General features: G+C 47.9%; 2 protein-coding genes across 4 annotated transcripts in view; both read right to left on the bottom strand.

Annotated features, from left to right (window-relative positions):
* The window catches only part of rabgap1l (RAB GTPase activating protein 1-like), an 82,261-nt gene that overhangs the window by 25,724 nt on the left and 34,037 nt on the right, over window positions 1–22,500 (bottom strand). For all 3 annotated transcript variants that reach the window (XM_035523235.1, XM_035523236.1, XM_035523237.1), the window contains exons 14-17: window positions 3,331–3,444; window positions 2,805–2,879; window positions 1,084–1,209; window positions 1–70 (exon numbers count right to left, since the gene is read on the bottom strand). The exon at window positions 1–70 is cut by the window's left edge and continues 74 nt beyond it. In XM_035523235.1, coding sequence (XP_035379128.1) covers window positions 1–70; window positions 1,084–1,209; window positions 2,805–2,879; window positions 3,331–3,444 — 385 coding nt within the window. The remainder of the gene's footprint in view (window positions 71–1,083; window positions 1,210–2,804; window positions 2,880–3,330; window positions 3,445–22,500) is intronic.
* The window catches only part of gpr52 (G protein-coupled receptor 52), a 5,280-nt gene continuing 2,245 nt past the window's right edge, over window positions 19,466–22,500 (bottom strand). Inside the window, exon 2 of the mRNA XM_027005471.2 lies at window positions 19,466–22,500. This exon is cut by the window's right edge and continues 973 nt beyond it. Within this exon, the coding sequence (XP_026861272.1) occupies window positions 21,772–22,500 (729 nt within the window). The 3' untranslated portion in view covers window positions 19,466–21,771.

The following is a 22,500-nucleotide window of genomic DNA, read 5'->3' as shown; positions in this document are numbered from 1 at the left end:
ACTGGGACGCGTACATATGAGCCTCCAGGTTCAGATCCTGAAAGTGACCCCAGAGTTCAGGCAGCTGCTCCTGTACACAGGGGTGGACAACACACTTAGAATCAGACAACACACAGCTGGTCACGGAGGTCCGAGAGCTCAAACACAGAAATGCCATCTTCCACTGAAGGACTCTGCCCAATTTGCCGCTATGAATCGACTTCTCATAAATTACGTGCCTGACTGGTTGATACAGTGCTGACAACTGCGATAAATATGAAGAGAACAACGGCTGAGAGACAGAGATATACTGAAGAAAAACTAAAGGAAGTGAAAGAATGAGACTAAACCTGAGAAATGGGAAGATTCAGGCAACATTAAAAGAGACAATAAGACCAGAATCTCTATAGTAAAGCTTTCAAAAACTTAATTTCACATGGATGAAATGAATGAATGGATGAACTGTGTGAACCAGACAATGCAAAGAAGAGGAAGATACAATGGGGAATTATTAGCAGAGAGGATGTTGCTGTCCAGCATGGCTTCAGTCACCTGTGCATGCGTGTGTTTCCTCTGGACCAATTGATGCTAACACTTTAGTCAGCTTATCAATGCAAACAGCATTGGGCTGAGTGCTGAAAGAGGCCCACTTTTCCACTTTGTTCCTAATCGCATTTCAGCACAAAATTAAAAGCTATTTTAGAGCGGAGTGGGTCTAACAGAGGAAAGCACATAAACTCCGTCAATGTGTTGTCTTACACTGCTGTGGAAGGAGCACTGTACAGCTCTGTTTCAAAGCAAGACCAGGTGATGTCACTTCCAAACAGCAAAGCTCCCAACTATCAGGGCTTTTCACCTGGACAAATAGGGCTAATGTCCTCTTGCTTACCAAAGCATGCAAGCCCTACACATCCTGCCACATGCACAAAGTTTCAGTTACACCGTGTTTGTTTAGTTATATACATAAAATGACTTATTAAAAACTACAAAACTCTCATCTGGATTGTCTGACATTGATCAAAATGCTCAGCGAAAACAAAAATGTTGGAATTTACAAGAGGGTCAGTATGTATGTACAACATCAATATCAGAACCACAGCTGACCTGTATCAGTCGCTCCAACTGGTAGAACTTGCAGTGCAGATCCTCAAAGTTGTTCTTGTAAAGATCCCTGAGCCCATATTCATACATGATCTTCACCAGCACACAGAACGCCTGCTCCTCTGGCATCTAGGAACACACAGCTTGGGCTTTAGGGGGATAGTCAACTGTTACATTCATTCTTTTTTACACAAGTCAGCATTTTCTCTGGAGAGAATGTAGACTAACAAATACAGTCCCCATGAATACACGTTTTGTGTGAGAACGTTTTTCAAAATAAACCAACCCTTCCTCTATCCTTCCTTATAAAGCAGAGCTGAATTTCTCCAAATATAACCGTGACTGGAACAAGTGAAGTTATGGTATTTCTGAGCACCTATATGAGGAATTAGATGGCCAAAAATGAAATGGGGAGAGAGAGAGAGAAAGAGAGAGAGAGTGAGTGAGTGTGCGCGCGCGCGCGTGTGTGTGTGTGTGTGTGTGTGTGTGTGTGTGTGTGTGAGAAAAGTGAAAAACTAAAAGTGAAATTTAAAGCGAAAGAAAGAAAAATAAAATGTGTGTAAGGGGGAAGTGAAAGGGAGGGGAGAGGCTACATAAAGGTCTTCTGGTGGATGAGAGGGAAAGAATTCAGAAACGGAGAGTCAGATTGTGTGTGAGGCTGCGTGTGTGAGGATTGTGTGTGAGGCTGCGTGTGTGAGGATTGTGTGTGAGGCTGCGTGTGTGAGGATTGTGTGTGAGGCTGCGTGTGTGAGGATTGTGTGTGAGGCTGCGTGTGTGAGGATTGTGTGTGAGGCTGCGTGTGTGAGGATTGTGTGTGAGGCTGCGTGTGTGAGGCTGCGTGTGTGAGGCTGTGAGGGTGGATATGAAAAGCAACAGAAGAAGGGCGCAAAAGAACATAAAGACGTGCCAGAGAGTGAACGACGTGGCACATAACATGGTGAGAGACGCGCTTGCTGGACCAACGGAAAGCATCTGTCTGTCTGCCTGTGGTCAGCAGCATGGTTTTAGTGTGTGTGTGTGTGTGTAGAGGCTAAGGTGGGTATTAACTCATGGAGACAGCACATGTGTCCAGCACTGAATGGGCTTCTGCAAGTAGACAGTCTTGGTCATTAATATTCCCCGAGTCCTGGGCTTCACAGGCAAGGCCAGGTGCTAGCAGAGCTACAGCTGCACACAAACGCCTGCTCGCACTGCAATGAGCCACCACACTCGGCACTTTTCTACCTGAAAGTTTGATAAGGTTGAAAACTTAAGAAGTTACCATTCAGATTTGTGTATGAAATTCCATCATCCATCCAACCATCCTGCTCCCTCACTATTATCCTGTTACACTGTGTTAACTGGTGGAGGTGCAAACCACAACACTTGTCATGATATGACATGATGTAGGGAAACCACGCGATATCTGACAAATTTTCAAATGTTGCTATGATACGATGCACAATTTTTCTCAGTAATTGTGATATGATCTAGAGAACATTTTACCTCTCTAATTAACAATTAGCTCTGGTTGGCAGGAGACATTCATTAAGCACTTTTTGAATGAAAATCCCAAGTACTATCATCTTCCTTCAATTAACCACAACACATTTTAATAAATTCAATAGTTTTACAGTATGGATTGATTTATGCACATTGGATCAACAGAATCACATCAAAGTAGATGCATCAATCAAAATCAATGTATTGTTACACCTCTATAGTAAAAAGCAATAACCACTCACATGCAACAGTAAGACTGCAGCCAGAAACGACTGGCCCTGGCAGTAACCAATCTCCTCGTCATAGACAGAGTAGGCCTGCAGGAAGAAAAGGTCTAATTAATTCACCTCAAATCAAACTGGCAGCTTTATCACAGACCATGGTTATGACATATTCTGATTATGCCAGTCACTTTAAGTGAGTGCAGATATCTGAAACACACAAACCCCTTTCCACTGCCACAGTGCAACAGGGATCCTCTGGGTACAGTTCAGAGATTAATTAATCTGGCAATGACAGTCAGGTGATCAGAGCTTTTTCAACTCCTTACAAACAAAATTTTGTTTAGTAATTAGAGCCTTCTCAACCCCCTCCAAAACAAAAAAACAAAAAAGAGGAACATTTCCCCATCAAGGGGTCTGAGTCATACGTAAGTAAATTAACTGCTCAATGTGTCAAACAAGATGGTGGTGGTGCAGAGGTGTCAGACTGGGGGTTGTGGTTCTTGTTGCTGTGGAGTGTGTGGGGTTCCACCAAACAGTGGCTCACCTTGCAGATCTTGTAGAGGGAGTCTTGGCCATCACCGTGCGATTCCTTGAAGTAGTCGTGAGCGGGAAAGGTGCGGTGTATATCTCTGGTGATGACGCTCTCCTGAGCAGACTCCTACATAACACACAGCAGAGGGGTGAGATCAGAGCTCATGTCTGCTTATGGCTCCATTACTCCCAATCATACATGACAATACTGGAACACCTCGCAACACTCAGCATGTAGCCATCCAGAGGAAAGATGATCGTTTTAGCCCTCTGTGAAGCTTATAAAACAGCAGTGAGCATATCAAACTGATCCCAGCCTTCAATTCATTGGGGGGCAGAGGGAGGGTGCACACAACTCCCTCCACAACACTGCTGAAAATATCCATTATATTTTTCAGAGTGTTTATTTTTAGCTTTAAAGGGGGGGTCTAATCTCAGCACCCAGAGTCAATGACGGTCTCTAAGAGAAGGCACAGACTGTGGGCCAGCAAACACCATGCCAGCAAACACCACGCCAATACTCTCAACAAATTATTTAGCTCAGTGCAAAGGTTTTCTGGTGCAAACAAATGGAAAAGAATCATACACACACCCCCACACACACCTAATTTCACTAGTATATATCAATGTAATTTTTTATTTATTTTTAAATCAAAATGGTTCAGCAAAAATGAACAAGAGGTAACCAAATTATAATGGATTACACAGTAACATCTGCTCCATGTTTTAGTTATTTTCCCTTTCTCCATCATTTTAAAATGTCCTAGAGAGCCATATTCCATAGAGGGAATGATCTGTTTATCAAAGTAATCTTAATCATAAATAAGGAGCCGTTCTTCGCTGCACAGGGACACCGCTGGGAGCCATCCACATGGAGCCTATGTAGAGGCGCACAGAAAACCTTTTCACATGTTTACACATTTATTTATTTGTTTATTTTTGAAGCGATTCATTCTTCAATGGACGAATATATGCACTTATGTATTTACATTATTCACATACTTCAGCTTCAGTTTGGGAAGAAACATCAGTTAGACTATGTACCTGTATTAATATGAATCATATTTCAATGTTCCACACCTTGTATTTCAACATAGTCATTTTGTTTACATGTCACTCATATGTAAGTGCATTTTCTCAATTAAAACACATCAGTATCTCAGGTTTTCTCTTCTAAAAGCAGACATCCATTTGTTCGATACAAGCATTCTGAATACACTTTATATACAGGTATTCTCCACACTTACATACATCCTCTATAGACCTTTATAGTTGAATACGGTAATGAAATGCTGACCTTGGTAAGTAGAACTTTAGTCAGTCAGAATGTGACTAAATGCATATCACTGTGGAAGCAGTCAGCCATGAAACAAGTCAGAAAAGAGGCAGCATTTGAATAACATGATGGTGAACATAAACGGAGTTGTGAAGCATGGCTGTTCTGGGTGCTTGGGATCAGTTCAAGTGAGCTTCTTGAGAGGGTGTAATCTGTACAAACACACTTCCCAGAGGAGGGTTGGCCAGAATGCGCTCTGCAAGGCACACACTGGAGAGCCACAGATAAAGGGCCTTCAGCTCTAATAGATGAGCTGCTCTCTCACGCATACAAACACATACGCACACACGTGCACAAGCACACAAGTACACACATTCACAAGTACAACACACTCACACACCCAACAATTGTGACAGACTCATGGCTGCCCCAAGCCTTTTGTTAGCAGAGGACTGAACTGGAACTAAAACCTTGAAATGAATGACATTCAATTGCTTGCAACTCAGTCAACATGAAGTGTGTGAGAAATGAGTACTGGATCCATAACAGTCTATTCCAAACCTGAAACATCCACCTGGTACTTCACTGCCATGTACTGAGGCAGAACTGTTTGGAGACAGAAACACTCTCTTAACATACACAACACAAAACCATCTTCAGAAGGTCTGGTTCTTCAATATGCCTCAATAATCACTTTCCCCTTACAACTTTCCTCATCCATGATTGTTCAGATGCTGAGTATCATTAATCTTTGAGGTGATGGTTAAATGAAATGTAAAAAGTAAAAGTGCCCCCTTCACTACTCTCCCTAAGTACCGGAGCACCACTGAAGTCAAAATGGTTACTTTGATTGTACACTCAACCGCCAAGGACCAAAAAGATCAGAAGAACGGAATGCTGAGTAATAAAAGTTATTTGATCCCATCAACTGATCTTAAATGCTGGCACGCATGATCCTACAGTAGATTAAAGTAGTACAAGTTAGCCTTTGGCTACTCCCACAGTCAGTGTCTGCCTTTACAGACCTATTTATAAACCAGCATACAGCCCTCCGAGCTGCCCATGGAAGCTTTCCAAGCTACTAGGACACAGAGACAGAGAGAAAACAGCCCAAACAGAAGCACAGTAGAGGACCATGGCAAAGCCAAGAATTTGGAGTAATTGGAGTAACAGCTAGGTCCTCCAAAGAAAACACCAGACTAAAAGAAATGGCCAGAACTGTGAAGAAACCCCACAACGCAAATGCCTTTTTAATAGCCTTTCACCACCAGAGGGCAGAGCCAACATCCAAGGCATCTTTAAATTGTAAAGGCAAAAATGCATCCACTCAACACCAGCGAAAGCAAACCTGGTCATCTTACGATGCGGTACACTGTGACATTAGAAGGGTTATGGAGTAGTGTTATATTCAACTGTCTCACAGATACAATCGACATCATTTTAGCCCTCTTATATTTTAGTCAAACATTTATCATCATCCTTTGCAGAATTGGTCATGCTTTCATCTTTTCACTACAGACCACTGTCCGAATGCAGCAGTGGGAGCTCTAGAAAGAGGCCTGCAGTTGTCAATGGAGTTTATATGTAATCTTAGAAAGTACAAACCTACACAATCAACATTAAGATGTTTGACACTTACAACTCACATCACCATGGATTAGCTTTAAGAGGATAGCCAGGGAGAACAACTTGGATTACATAATTACAGTAAAGAGAATGATAGTTTTCCACAGAGCAGAAAAGCCAGGACGAGACCAGGAAAAGCAAGCAGGACCCTAGAAATCCATGTCAAATATCTGAGATGCATCCATGATCTGCTTTCTTCATCCCAACTCAAGATTACCCATTTTACTGGAAACCACAAAACTGGCCTCAAAATAAACAACTCTGGACAAGTTTGGCACCTGCTCTGATCCAGCCAATAGCAATTAGCCACGCTAAGTAGGAAGTGTCATTTAGCACTGAGCACAGGCTCTGTGACGGTGCGTACGAGCAACGGTTTGATTCGATTAAGAGTGTGTGTGTGTGTGTGTGTGTGTGTGTGTGTGTGTGTGTGTTCGTGTGTGTGTGTGTCGCTGCAAATCCAAAGCATCATTAGTCAACTGCCTTCAGACAGGGAGGGACTGGCCTGATTTCTCCTCTCACCTGTATCTCTTCACTTAAAGTGCTTGAGTTTCACTAATGACCCTCATCAAAGCTCTGCCAGCTGAACTAGCGGGTGGGGATGGGCCTCGGGAGAAATTATACTCATTGAATGATTTATTGGTTGGTTGTGACCCTACAGAAAACAAAAAAGTAATGTTGTGTTAGAAACGTAATGTATCATGTTAAATGCTAATAATTTAAGTTTATTAGTGCTGTGTAGGATTTTGAGTAAGTGAACTCAGTGCTCCGTTGTTGCTTAATGCAAGTACCGTGCAGGCAATGTGTGCATTAATGGAGCCAAGGGCAGATTTGAAACTCACCAAAGAAATCAAGCTAAACTAACGAAGCTGTTTCTGAGTGGTCAAAAGTTCTCATAAAAGTCTCACAAGCCAAACACACAAGAATGTAATAAATGGTGGTGCTCATTGTGATGGACTGCGTTTTTCCCCCTTTTCTCCTTTCAAAAGGAGAACGCATGACCGTAATGGTTCAAACATGCACTCACAAACAGACAAGCTTATGACAAGTGCTGGAACTCCATGGCTGAAGGGCGCAGCAGGAAGAGGGACAGAGAAAGGCTGCAGGGAGGACCCAAAAAGGACACCAAGGAGCATCCAACAGGCCGGTTCCTGTTCACACCCAGGCAGAAATGGCAACCTGGTCGAGCCCAGACACAGCACTGACCTGAGATCAGGTTAGGAGGAGACCCTGGACACAGGATGCTCTGTGTCAGAACCAAAAGGCTGCACTAAGGTTAGGTGGTAAACAAGGCTAGCAGTGATGGGTTTCAAACGCGTATTTAAACATGTTCAATTTTCATTTATTTATTTGTTTATGCAGATCAGGGGATCTAATAATGGTTGGACCAATGAAGTGTGTTTGGGCAAATATTGTTGGATTACTAACATTTCACTGATTTCTTAGAAGTTATCAGTAGACATTCTGTTATTAGACTGTACAGCACAGGGGCTGGGGAGCAGAGGTGTAAGTAATCTAGGAATTACAGATCTTTCTCATGAAGGTCATGATATTAAATGTGGCCATGATGACCTAGTTTTGTTTTTGCAGAGTTAACAAAATGCACACCACCAGAAGCATAAATCAAGCCTGCACATGCACATGTGCACACACTTTTACTCTCCATATTTTTCTCCATATCATCCCTTAATAGCACTATAAATAAATGCCTACTGAATCAGCTGTGCTATTACGCATTTGACGGCCATATTAGCCCTCTGCTTAAATCTCCCAAGCCAAGAAAGGCAGCGTGCAGCAAAGCGGCCGTGTCCTGGGGGGCAGGGTTGTGCCGTGTCCTGGGGGGCAGGGTTGTGCCGTGTCAGCAGGGAGAAGGGTTGTGCCGTGTCAGCAGGGAGAAGGGCTGTGCCGTGTCCTGGGGGGCAGGGCTGTGCCGTGTGCTGGGGGGCAGGGCTGTGCCGTGTGCTGGGGGGCAGGGTTGTGCCGTGTCCTGGGGGGCAGGGTTGTGCCGTGTGCTGGGGGGCAGGGCTGTGCCGTGTGCTGGGGGGCAGGTTTGTGCCGTGTCCTGGGGGGCAGGGTTGTGCCGTGTCCTGGGGGGCAGGGTTGTGCCGTGTCCTGGGGGGCAGGGTTGTGCCGTGTCCTGGGGGGCAAGGTTGTGCCGTGTCCTGGGGGGCAGGGTTGTGCCGTGTCCTGGGGGGCAGGGTTGTGCCGTGTCCTGGGGGGCAGGGTTGTGCCGTGTCCTGGGGGGCAGGGTTGTGCCGTGTCCTGGGGGGCAGGGTTGTGCCGTGTCCTGGGGGGCAGGGTTGTGCCGTGTCCTGGGGGGCAGGGGTGTGCCGTGTCCTGGGGGGCAGGGTTGTGCCGTGTCCTGGGGGGCAGGGTTGTGCCGTGTCCTGGGGGGCAAGGTTGTGCCGTGTCCTAGGGGGCAGGGTTGTGCCGTGTGCTGGGGGGCAGAGTTGTGCCGTGTCCTAGGAGGCAGGTTTGTGCCGTGTCCTGGGGGGCAGGGTTGTGCCGTGTCCTGGGGGGCAGGGTTATGCCGTGTCCTGGGGGGCAGGGTTGTGCCGTGTCCTGGGGGGCAGGGTTGTGCCGTGTCCTGGGGGGCAGGGTTGTGCCGTGTCCTGGGGGGCAGGGTTGTGCCGTGTCCTGGGGGGCAAGGTTGTGCCGTGTCCTAGGGGGCAGGGTTGTGCCGTGTGCTGGGGGGCAGAGTTGTGCCGTGTCCTAGGAGGCAGGTTTGTGCCGTGTCCTGGGGGGCAGGGTTGTGCCGTGTCCTGGGGGGCAGGGTTGTGCCGTGTCCTAGGGGGCAGGGTTGTGCCGTGTCCTGGGGGGCAGGGTTGTGCCGTGTCCTGGGGGGCAGGGTTGTGCCGTGTCCTAGGGGGCAGGGTTGTGCCGTGTGCTGGGGGGCAGGGTTGTGCCGTGTCCTAGGGGGCAGGGTTGTGCCGTGTGCTGGGGGGCAGGGTTGTGCCGTGTCCTAGGGGGCAGGGTTGTGCCTTGTCCTAGGGGGCAGGGTTGTGCCGTGTGCTGGGGGGCAGGGTTGTGCCGTGTGCTGGGGGGCAGGGTTGTGCCGTGTCCTGGGGGGCAGGGTTGTGCCGTGTCCTAGGGGGCAGGGTTGTGCCGTGTGCTGGGGGGCAGGGTTGTGCCGTGTCCTAGGGGGCAGGGTTGTGCCGTGTGCTGGGGGGCAGGGCTGTGCCGTGTGCTGGGGGGCAGGGTTGTGCCGTGTCCTGGGGGGCAGGTTTGTGCCGTGTGCTGGGGGGCAGGGCTGTGCCGTGTGCTGGGGGGCAGGGCTGTGCCGTGTGCTGGGGGGCAGGTTTGTGCCGTGTCCTGGGGGGCAGGGTTGTGCCGTGTGCTGGGGGGCAGGGCTGTGCCGTGTGCTGGGGGGCAGGGCTGTGCCGTGTGCTGGGGGGCAGGGCTGTGCCGTGTGCTGGGGGGCAGGGCTGTGCCGTGTCCTGGGGGGCAGGGTTGTGCCGTGTGCTGGGGGGCAGGGCTGTGCCGTGTGCTGGGGGGCAGGGCTGTGCCGTGTGCTGGGGGGCAGGTTTGTGCTGTGTCCTGGGGGGCAGGGTTGTGCCGTGTGCTGGGGGGCAGGGCTGTGCCGTGTGCTGGGGGGCAGGGCTGTGCCGTGTGCTGGGGGGCAGGTTTGTGCTGTGTCCTGGGGGGCAGGTTTGTGCTGTGTCCTGGGGGGCAGGGTTGTGCCGTGTGCTGGGGGGCAGGGCTGTGCCGTGTGCTGGGGGGCAGGGCTGTGCCGTGTCAGCAGGGAGAAGGGTTGTGTCGTATGGCCCCCGTGCAGTAGCACACACTGCTAGACGTGTGTGCCTGGCATCACCAGCACAGCAAGCAGGCGTCCGCAGAGATGGAGGACAGAGAACAGCCCCTAATAGAGGCTCCGGGGGACATTCACGGGCAGCATTAGTCAGCAGAGGAGAGTGTGAGGAAAGGGCAGCGGAACTATTTAGGGTGAGCAGGAGGAACAGAAGTGCGCACGCACGAGGGAATGAAGGGGCTGCTTCTGTTTTAGCCACTGTTTGTTTCCTCAAGTAGTGGCTGGAGACATTTTGCTGTCACAGTGGGAGCAGAGGAAATGTTACTGCGAGAGCTGCAATCATTCTGATTTAAGGTATAGACCAGAGCAGCAACTATAAATGTATGTTTGGCGGGGCGGGTGTAAAACCCATGTTAGTTGTCTGTTTTGTAGCTCAACTGTAATGTTGCACTGATCTGACTGATTTTTAACGCAATGAAGTACTCAAGCAGCAATTCTGACACAGTATGGGGCTGATCGCACGATGCTGTGGTGATTGAGTGTTCACTGGACTGTTTCTGTTCTTTCACTCTCTCCCTTCTCTCTCTCTCTCTCTCTCTCTCCTCTCACTCTCTCTTTCACCCTCTCCCCTGCAAGCATGAAAATGAAATGCTACTTTGAGAGCTGCCTCATAAATGCCGGGTAACTGACAAATAGTATTCATAAATAAACCGAGCCCCACACACACTGCGCAAGGCAACGCTGGCCAAAACACGGGGAACGCCTTTCAGGACCAGCACAGCTGAAGTGGCATGGGGAATATAAATACAGCTGCCATTACAAAGACACACTTTCATCTGTAGCGATTTCGCAGGCATAATTGCTTAAGCAAACAGGAACAGACCTGCGGGTACTTTGGGTTTAGGGCATGCCTCACTGAGCGCTGCTATGGACTGACTTTAAGGAAGCAAGCGACAAAAAAAGGGTCGGGCCGGTCCGATTCACCCCTGCTCCCTGAAAAAGATCAAACCGGTGTCCTTCAGGTCCACTGATCCGAGGCTGGCTCACCTCGGCGAGCTCTCTGCGGGGAGATGAGAGGCAGCAAGCAAAAACGGTGTCAGCGGCGGTGCCTCCGCCACTCAGAGCCTCACTGAATACAGGCCACATCACTGCAGATCACTCCACGAGGTACATAACACCATGTACCCTGTAACACCTGTGGGAGACATGGAGCATTCCAGAGTCGTGGCCCAGGACCAAACTCCCAGAGGCCTGTCTGGGTAGTCTCAGGCTTGGGTCTAGTCTCAGAGGATACTCATCCAAAATGCTCAAGACTGATGAACTGTCTGCAGGTCTACCAGAAGAGTCTGTGGCCAGGACACTCATCGGGGGAGTGCATGATGTATTAGGCACACTGGTCTCAATTCTGACAGTGTGCACTAAAGCAAGCGGGTCTCGTCTTCAGCAGGTCTGAGAACAGTGTCACTATCAAGTTGTTCACCAGCTAAGGGAGGACTTGCATTACTGATCTATTATTATATTCACAGAGAGGGGAAGAGATTAAGAGAGAGACGGTGTGAAAATGGTATGATGTAATACGTCCCAGGCAACCTAAGGGCTTCTTCTGTATGTGGAAATAGTACCAGCTGTAGAAAATGTTGCTATAAATAATAATTAAAAAAACCCTTCTGCTTTTATTTGTGTTCGTTCAGGTGAAGCAGAGCTGTAACAACATGCAGCCCATCGGGTCAGACGGCACAGGTGGGTTCCAGAATGTTCTCCGGCATTCAACATTCAGAGACAAACTGCAAACGCAGGAGGAACATCAATGGAGCTCCTGCCTCTCCCAGTGGCTGTTGAGCTAGAGAGCAGGTTCGAGAAGCTTCCCAGCAGAGGGAGACCTGGACAACCTTAGACAACCAACGCTATTCAGCTGACATTACAATCCAAGCTGAAATACCAGGGACCAAAACATCCCTTTCCTCTCAGAAGAAAATGTCTCATTTTCATAGAAAGGGCCTCCCGTTTAACAATGTCAGTTTGAGAAGACCTTCCAAAACCTTGCTAACAAAACAAATACCAAGACTTTCCACCAAAAAGTCAAAGATAACATAATGGACCAGAGACACTTTGAATGAGCAGTTAAATGTAACTTCAAATCTGGTGCCAGCAAACCAATGCCATGTTTGTAGACCATCACGTCATGAAGACAGCACAGGGGTCCCGGTGTGCACATTACGGATAATGTCAAGGATTAGTGCAAGAGTGCTGGTTATATCGTGACACTGAAGAAAGTAGGAACCGTACAGTTAGAGTAAAAAGGAAGGGATAAGACAGAGAGAATGAGAGAGACAGAGAAAGGCATATCGAGGAGAATCTTAGGTGAGTGACAGGAAGGAGATTACGTCCTCTACTTTTCCTCGGGTGAAATTGCACAGTTCAGAGGAGGCCGTAATTGAAATTGACAAACAGCTGCATTAGCGTGAACGCTTGGGCCAGCCCTGGTGAGGAGCAGAGGAGGAAGAGGAAGCTGTCTGGAGAGCTCTCCAGGCCTTGCTGGCATGCACGCACATTAATCTGGTTCATGCATTATGCATGCCGGCACTGCAAGCGATCAGGCCGGCGGCTTGTTATTAGCTGTGTCACTGGGAGAAAACACACCCACCCACCTACAACACCTTTAAATAGTGATACAGGTCTACAGAAAAGAGGAGGAACAATCTAATCTGGAGGTGTGAGGCGTTTGCGAGGGTCCGAGGAAGCACAGCAAGCCGTGCTACACTGCTGTGGAACAACATGCTGGTTGACATTGCCCAACATTATTCGCATTTGCTTTCACTTGATATGGTGTCAGGCGCTGACAGTCATGTATTTCAGGCCTTAGCCATCAGAGCTGGAGCTGTTTAATGCACATGCAAATCAGACTCTTAGTCACCATGGTTTCAAGGTCTGGAAGCAGGCGGTCAGAAAAGCAGGTTTTCATTCACAAATCACTTTCCTTAATGATGTAGGCCTACACGGCCACTTTAAGAAGCAAAGACGTTCCGCTTGGACATGCAGGACAAGTTAGCCGTGGTCAGTGACGCAGGGCAGGACTTCCTGCTTTCATCCTTGGCCTGCCAATCAAAACTCTTGATGGGTGGTTTGACGCATGTCGTGGAGACCCAATTTCCTTGTCTGAAGCACTCACACTAAATTTTCTTCGTTCATGAAGTGGCAAACATGTAAAACCGCCCATAAATACATGATGAGACAAGAATATTTGACTGCAGTGGGCCATTAATATTTGATCAAAATGCTTGCCAAAGCATAAACAACAAATCTTATTACTTCAGCCTTCAATCACCATTCGTCCACACTGCGATCAGAGATTCATCCGTGGTGGAGATGAGGTCACCCCTGTTAATTAAAAACCAGGGGGCCTACAGGCGCCAGTGGCTGTTGCGCAGTGTTTGAGAGGTCTCCTGAGTCCCGCAGCAGATGCTCTCCAGGACGGACGGGAATCTAATCCGTCAGCGAGTCGTCCCGTGCGCCTCAGCACCCGCGCTGTGTGGCATGCTAATTTGTCTGGGGCTGACGACAGTTAAAAGGCAGAAGGTTCCATTATAAGCCAGTCACTGCAAGCGAGCTGTAGGCTGGACAGCAAAGTAGCCACTTTCTGCTGAGATCCTGAGACATCGTCGCATGTGTACAGCCACATCAGAAAGTTCTGGGGGAGAGAGCAATTCATTGGCACAGGACTCTTTAAACCAGGAACTCAGTGGTTCATCAGTCCACCTGAGACATGAGCCCCTTTGGGAACTGGAATCATAAACCATATTTTAATTAAGAGGAAGCAAGAATCAGGTTTAAAGTTGGTCAGAAAGAGTAGAAGTTCCATGAGTGTCTGCATGTTGCAGCATGAGTGCCACAGGTCAGCAAGGGCTTGACGGAGAGGCTACGTGGGAAATGTAGTCTTTGAGTACATCAGAGCCCATGCAGAGCAGTGGGGCAAAAACTCACCTTTATGAACCCTGCAGAGACCCAAGAACACTTTCTCACACACACACACACACACACACACACACACGATCGTGAACTGTAAGTGTTTAGGATTAGCACGAGTTTGCAACCTGGGGAAAGAGCTGTTCAAACACAGAGCCAGGTTTTTTAAGTTAAGGATTCTCTATCCTAATTGCGTATTATTTTTAAACTTCAAATAAACTGTCAAGAGCCCTTCTGGACTCAGCTTCCAGAGAGCTGCTCAAAGTTGCTATAGTTACAAGACGGTAGAAAAGGTACTTCAATAGAGTAGCGAGATGACTAAACTCTGTCAATGACACATGCACCAAAACCTTGCCAACACATGTGCATACTTGCGTGCGCGTGCACACACACACACACACACACAGGCATACATACACTGACTATGCATTATGCATTGCTTGTGAGGCATTGCAGTGGATCTGTGATTTAGCCCTAAACCTAACCCATAAGCTCTTTCAGTTACTATTCAGAGTTCAAGAGAAGTTCTCACACTGTTATATTGTGACGATATTGGCCCTTGCAGTTACACTAATACACGTCTACACACACTGGATGGTGATGAACACCATCCCGATCCTTCATCTGTCCTCGGCAACCCGCCTTCACTCACCAGGGGTCGTTGCCCTGTGAAACAAGTTCCCGGAAAAGGTGACTCCACCTGTGTGGTCTGTTGTCTGGTGCTGCCTGTTATGGGCTCCAAGGCCGTGAAGTAGGTGAGCGAGGTGAGGACGCGAGTGAGGGACGTGGGGAGCCTGGTGCCACGACAACAGAGCAGGGGAAACCAGGGGCCAGAGAGGTAACAGGGCCCAGGAAGAGCCGTCTGGAGAAAAGGGTCTAGCCTGCCTGTGACAGGTGTCTGCTGCCTCACCGTGACCATCAGGGTCCGCTGCTAGCGCGGTAGTAGCCCCAGAGCAGTGAGCAGGAACATGGCCGGCCTGTGACAACAAGCCCTGCAAAAGTGCCGTCTGCACTGGTGTTACGCCCACAGGGAACACCAGGCCAACACGAGAATTCCACAAGGACGGGATATTTGCTCACACCTGCCCCCAGCGCGCGCGCGCGCGCACACACACACACACACACACACACACACACACCCCTCCCCTCCCTGGCGTCTGTTCATAACCTGTTTGTTCAGCCACTAATTACATTAGCTGGTTATTCCATCGCGCTACTATTTTGGGCTCGGAGACACATGATCCCTGCGCAGCGTTTTTTCACAGAAAACAATGGAGAAGGATTCAAATGACTCACAGCTGCAGGAGAAGAGTGAAATAGGCTTGTGGACACACGCTAACGCATGCACAGTTTTATCTGAGCAGCAACTGCCTCTGACTTTAACAATTGTAATTAATTACCAGGGATCAGAAGTGGAACATCAGTGAGGCAAATCTGCCTCTGTTTCCATGACGATGTGAAAAGAAAGCACATCAGATGAAAAGAAACCGCATCAGCTGACAGAAAGAACTTTCATGTTCACACTGGGGACAAAATAAGCCTGGCTCCTTCTTTATTGCTCTTGTGAGAAGAATTTTTAGATTACTGCAAAATAAATAAATAGACATGATATGATGCTAAACTTCAATCATGAAGCAGTTGTAGGATCTAAAGGTAATGCATGAAACCTCAGATTTCAGCTAAAGTATAGCAACAACTATTTAAATCCATATTGCCCTGTCCTACTATTGACTAGCTTCTTCATCATTATCATCATCATCATCATCATCATCTGATTCCCTGTCACTGCTATAAAGTGCTAAGGGCGGTCTGCGGCGATTCTACAGTTTGTTGGGGCTCTAGGCAAAAGTTCACGGGGCCCCATTAAGAAATTCAAGTCTCATATCGTCATTGCAAACTTTGCACATTGCAACTGCTGCAGTTTAAGGTCTGTCAGCCCTCAGGGGCCCCCCATTGGCCTAGGGCCCCAAGCAGCTGCCTGCCTCTTGCCTGTAAGACTGTGATGGCCTGTAGGTTGTACTGAGTGATGCAGGTCCTGGATGTTGCTGAGCAGATAGCCTTCATTTGATTTCTGGGTGACAAAATGTCAAACAGAAGAGCGGCTATGGGACGAGCCTCCCTGTTTGGGGAAGGGGTGCGTTCTGAATGACAAATACATGTCAGAAGCACATCACATAACCGCAGAGACGGTGACAGCAACAACACAGGATGCTTCAGTGTTTTTTGTGGATGCATAACCAATCAGAATGGCTCTCCCGCGTGCCACAGTGAAACTAATCTAAATGTCACTGCCACACTGACAAGGGCAGGCACTTGGTGAGACTACTGAGTAGGACACCATCCCACTAAATATCAGCCATCTTACTGCATCTTTACTGATCCAAGATCAGGCCCCTTGTTGCCTCCAAAAGCAAAAAGTAAAAATAAAAAAATAAAATTCGCTCTGACATCAGCCAGCATGATGGATATCACCCAGCAGGCACACTCATTTTCAGTCTAATTAAGCTACATCCATAAGGTGATCAGTATTCACAGGGTGTAAATGACAGCCGCACACTGGCCTGTGGGGACGGGGCCACACTGGGCCGCTACCATCGTATTATCATGTGCTACACAGGAGTTGGCAGATAAAGTTCAGCGAAATACCACACGCTGGAGGCGAGGCAAGCAGACCTCTGCGATGGTATTTCCATCCGGAGGAGATATTCCACCAAGCCCTGGCTGAGCCCCGTAGCGCGTGGAGGAACGGCAAGCCCTGACTGACGCGTGGCCGGGAGAGATGACGGGGCACCACGGGCGTGCGGGGACGGCCAATGGCTTGGCTGGGGTGGGCACGTGCCAGACATGGGCATCTGGGCATGCTCCTGAGGGCATGCAGCCAGCAGGTATGACATGAAAACACACACAGAGAGATCATATTACCATATATTATTAAAATGACATTCATTTCACACGAGAATACTGGTGAGTTTTATCTGCTTGGTAAAAGGCTTGCAACAAGGAAGAATAATATTGGCTCTCTGATCCTAGGATTCACTAGGATTCACATCATCTGAGGCTCCACATTGTGTCAGATGAAAGCAACAAGCAGATGACTTTGCCAATACACAATAAACTTCCCTTCGGTGAACATGAGAGACCGTGCACTCCGTTTCCCTCTTCACGAGTCTTAGACAGACGCTCTGCATTCGAAGGGTTCCTTTAACAGTTTTCTCTTCAGCAGTGCCCTCTACGCCTCCCCAGCCTCTGAACCTGCTCGGGGCAGATGGCGGGGTGCTACGCCCGGAGGGCCAGCAGCCCAGCAGCCAGCAGTGGACAGCCATAGCTGACTGCGAGGGTCACGGGGCCCATGACCCTTCAGCTACTCTCCACATGGAGCATGACGGCCACTCGGAGAGGAAGAATCCACGCACGCGTCGCAGAGAAGAGAAAAATTCCTCGCACACAGTGCTGGATAAGTCTGTTACACTCAGAACATCTTTGGTGGAAATAAATACTGCATCTCTCAGCATCAGGGTGCATGCATACATCTTACCTACTGTGCCCTGTACTAAGAGGAGTTGGTCATTTTCCAAAGCTACACAACGTGCTTGTCTTTCCAATGGCAGCTGTGCTCTTACATCATCTGGAGAGGCCCACCTAGTTGTGTGGAGCTAAATGCAGGGTATCCCTCAATCCTAAATCCTGCCGGGTGGTATACGCACTGCCACTGAAGAGGGGACCGAGTACTTCATCTCTGATTAGCCGCACCTCGCTGCACTCTGAAGGGACAGGTGTTCTCCCTACCTACAGCGCCGCCTGATTGGGAGGGGGATTGGAGTGGCACAACGGCACAGATTAATATTAAACGGAATTCGCAATACAGCATGGAGAGGGATTTTCATAAATATTCACCACCCTGGACTGTAAGCTTCTCTTGGTTGTGCTCATGAATATGGATGAAAGACTGGCAGGGAGAACAAATGTCAAGCCGCATAAAGCGTGCTGGAGAAAGAGAGGGAGAAAAAAAAGAAGAAGTGACATGAAACAAAATTCATTCGGTTGGATTCGGAAGCCTCTTGCCATGCACCACGTAAAGATCGTCCTTTACACTCACGTAGCAGACCGTTACCTGTGTTCATTTTTAGTGTTAGCACTCCATAAATCAAATCCAAAGTTCCATCACCTTGGATACGTGCATCCTGGCGAAGAGACTCGGAGGGGGAAGAGTCTTGGCGCAAGACAGCAGCAGCGGTGCACCACGGCAAGGTCGCCCTGGAGGCAGCCTCAGCTCAGCGTCGCTCATGTGACCTGTTCACATCAGGCTTCCTCCTCTGGCTTTTGTGGCAGGAAGACTGCGGCAGTCCTGGCGGCCCCCCGGTAAGGCATCCAGACAGAAGGGACGACACGCTACCATTTAACCAACGTGGTGTCAAGACACTACCTGTACTAACTCAGGAAAGGGGAAGCATCAGGAACAGTGGCAAGGCGCAGGCACTGCGGAAAACACCGGCAGCATGTGGTAACGGAACCCCCTAAATGGCCCCTTAAGGCCACACTCACTTCAGGAATTCACTGGTTCTGACGGTTTTCCATGCCAGATCAGGACTAAGCAGTTTTAATAACGAGGCTGGCCAGTGAGGACCCCTGGACGCCCGAGACGTGGCGCACATTAACTCCAATGTCAGGAAAGGGCAGGCGGCCTGAGCGCATCTCGCCTGGCTTCGCTGCCTGCCAGGCGGCGTGTACAGACACTGCCAGACACTCCTCTACAAGTCATGAGCTAATCCTATTAGGGAGTGACCGTGATAACACACTGGAGAAAACCACGAACCCAGACTGCACAGTCTTGTTGCACCAGATACTAAACCAATAAACAGCCCATTTTAAAGTCACATGAATGTGGGCTATAAAGTGAAACACTCCCCTAAGCAGCGCAGGGGCCTGGCCTCACAGTGGCCACGGAGAATGCTCATGGTTTATTCATGCAGGTCCTTGGGTCCAAATGACTCCCATGATCATGGAAACATGACATGTACTCATTAAATTTAAAAAAAGGAAAGAATTGGGGGGGGGGGGGGTTCTGACTCTGGCTATGAAGGTTCTAATTTCCTGTCCGACGGGGAGCCGTAACCTTTCTGAGCAGCAGTTGTGGACAGCGGAGTATGGCACGCAGCCAGGTCTGGGGTCCTGCTGCCGAGCGGGAGGCTCTGTTCTGGGACCTGTCAGAACAAACAGGACACGTGGCTGCAGGACACATGCTACTTGCAGACACCGACCTGCACCAACGCGAACGCGCTGCACACCGGCATTACAATAGCAGCAGATTTAAGTTACAGGACTGAGACACTCTTAAGTACATGGATTTACCCAAGTTAAGGTGGTCATCATGCCCAATACCTCACTGATGGGTTATTATTGACTAGTCATTAGTATTGACATTCAGTTGATGGACACAGGAAATAATAAAGGCAGAGCACAGAGGTCATGAAGCCTCAGATTCTTTGTGCAGAATTTCAAACTGACATTGGCAGAAGTAATGATGCTTATTCGCAGAAGGACACGTATTCTCTGTCCACTTTTATTATACTGGCAGCAACAGCAAAACCATAGTCTCACAAAGTCTTCAAAATAAAAAAATATATACTGTGTAATTTCTTGTTTTGTAATTGGAAAAAAGTAATAAAGAGAAGAGGAAAAAAAAACAAGTTAAATGAACATCAGGAGTCTAGTTCCACTTACACCACGACATGTGCAATTACTGGACATACAGTTGTGAGCAGAGACTGTCCACCAGCTGTACAGAAATGCACATACAGCTACACAAACACTCCCACTTATCAGCTATCAAATCCACTTGGATATTGCAAATGAAACAAACAAATAAATAAATAAATAACTCTTTTATAATTGTACTCTAGTTTCAGAAGCAAGTGGTACCCTCACCAGCGTACTTCAAGGCAAATGATAGAGGATGCTGTTTCTCTTTTTGTCTGGATTTCTGCAGACATGATCTAATGCACATCTACTAGCTCTTTTGTGTGATGCAAAGAGCATCACACTTAAGACTACACTTAAGACCAAAGTGACAAGAAACCAGCAACTGTTTCTCTTGTAACGGTCTATACGTCACTTCAATAAATATAAATGTTTTTCCCCTAAGACCACATTTCACAAAGAAGCAGTCAGCTACTGTTAAATTCTCTGGGATGGCTGGAAAAAACACTTTCATGAAATTAACATGTATAGTTGCCTCAATCATTCCAGCCTCAGGACTGAAACGTACTGAAGGCTTTCCCTTTAAATAAAACAGCATTTTCATTCAAAATAACATATATGTGTATATGCAACCTGTCCACTGCAACATTTACACTAATTTAATGTTGTATCTTGTTTGGGAAAGATGTGAATTAAGACGCAGGTAAAACGTGTAAACCGATTTTAAAAAGTTATTTGAAGAGAGAAAGAAAAAAAAAAAAGTACTCGAAAATTACAAACCTATTTTGCAGAGTAACAAACCAGCTTGGAGATTATACTTCAAACAGCTAAAAAAGGAGCATGTATATAAGAAATACATTTTAATAATACGTAATTAAATATGTGATGGCATATATCATATACCTTCTCAGTAAAACTGGAAGAAAAAAACCCAGCATTTATGGAGATATGAGTCAAGGGACAAGTGAGATTAATGTTTATATGAAACAATCTAATATGAACAAATATCTTACCACATAAAGTAAGAACTTTGTTCATTTTCATACATCTTAGGCACAGATAAAATTCTGTACTGGAATTCACATGTGTATCCAAAAATGCCCCTGTTTGTATACTAATAAATGTGAACTTCATGTGAACTTCAGATTGATGATTTAAAAAAGTCTGCTGTCTGTGTGTTTTTCAGAGGGTTACAGAATCACTGCAGGCAAACAGGTCTAATTACACACAGCCAAGGTATACATCACTGGGAACTAAGGTACAATTCACGACTACTACAGGCTTAGTTAATATTGTGCGCGTGTGATATCTCAGCACATTTATTAAAAAGATCCAGTTTGGAATGCATATCAGTAAATTTCTTGGTTTGACCGTTTTTGCACTTTGCTACACCTGATTCCATCTGAACACCCCACCACGCACATCGTAACAGTCTTTGCGGTGATTGTTTGAGCCCATCTAAAGTCGTGACGCTGGGCTATAATAAGAACACTGGCAAGGGTCTTCGGGAAAGCTCACAAGTGTGCCGCATGGACCCAATCTGAGGGAAAACCTTTACAGGAGGGACAAAAAACCAAGGGCTCAGTGTTGTAGTGTTTTCTCCTCGAGGAGCAGCTGTTTTGGTAGATATAGTAACTGAATATAAAAAATATATTCATTAAAATCTAAAAACCTCAAACCTGCAATTTAGCTCAGACAGTGCAATCTGTATCCAAAGAAACCCACCAATGATGCGAGCTTGAACCTAGCCCCTGTCTCATTGGGTTGACTTCAGCTTTGACATTTCCATGTTTTTCTTACAAACATTCTAGAAACTTCATGTGTTAAACAGGTCGTGACCACCAGCCATTTGGTGATATTTACACAAGCGAGGCAGGTGCCACTTTGATATTTACAGGGAATGTAGTCAACTAATGTCAGACATTCAGATGCACCAGCTTGCACACAACAGGAGCACGCATGTTCAATAAAATCTGGTGCATCATAGCAACGTGAACCTTTCAACGGTCATAAAGAATGCAACCTTCAATCAATTTCAATTCCACTGTTGCAGTAACTTCAAAACTAAGACACCAAAGAGTTTTTCATTCATTCCCTCTCTCTGCCTGGAATAGATCCCTTGCTCCAATATTTAGCATCTTAAGTCTTCAGATTGAGCATGAATTGGCTCTCTTCCTTGGCTTTGGTTCTCCGAAGTCCTTGTCGTCATGGGCGCAAGGGCTGAAGGAGCAAAGTGTCTGCGAGAGCCTCCGCATGCCCAGCTGGAACACGCTGTTGGACAGGCTGTAGATGACGCAATTACAGAAGCTATTGCTGATGGCTAACCAGGTGGTGATGAAAGACAGGGCCGGGCTGTCCAGAACGTGGGAGCTCTCCAGCAGGAAGTAGATGATGTAGGGCAGCCAGAGCATGTAGAAGACACTGGTGATGCGGAACAACACCATGGCGTAGCGCCGGTCGGGCCCGTGACCCGTGTTCTGGGCCCCCTCCCCGGCCTCCATCTCCTGGCTGGGGAAGCGTGCCCGGCGCTCGCTGATCTCCCGGTTGTGCTGCTGGCAGATGCGGAAGATGTGGAAGTAGGTGAAGCAGACGACGAGAGCCGCCGGCGCGTACAACAGGCACACCACGAAGCCGGTGAAGAGGGCTGAGGTGGGCCAGGAGCGGGCACACCACACGAAGATGTCCCCGTGGTAGCCTGGCTTGCCCCAGCCAAAGAAGGATGGGAGGAACACGGCGCAGGAGTACACCCAGATGACCACAATGCAGCACCGCAGACGGCAAGGCGTCACCAGCTGGTTGTAGGAGAGCGGCTTGGTTATGGCCAGGTAGCGGTCCACGCTGATGCAGGCCAGGCAGGCCATGGAGACGCTCTTGAG

This window comes from Electrophorus electricus, chromosome 26, assembly GCF_013358815.1.
Source record: "Electrophorus electricus isolate fEleEle1 chromosome 26, fEleEle1.pri, whole genome shotgun sequence".
Classification (NCBI taxonomy): Eukaryota; Metazoa; Chordata; class Actinopteri; order Gymnotiformes; family Gymnotidae; genus Electrophorus; species Electrophorus electricus.
This window is presented reverse-complemented; position numbering and strand designations above follow the sequence as displayed.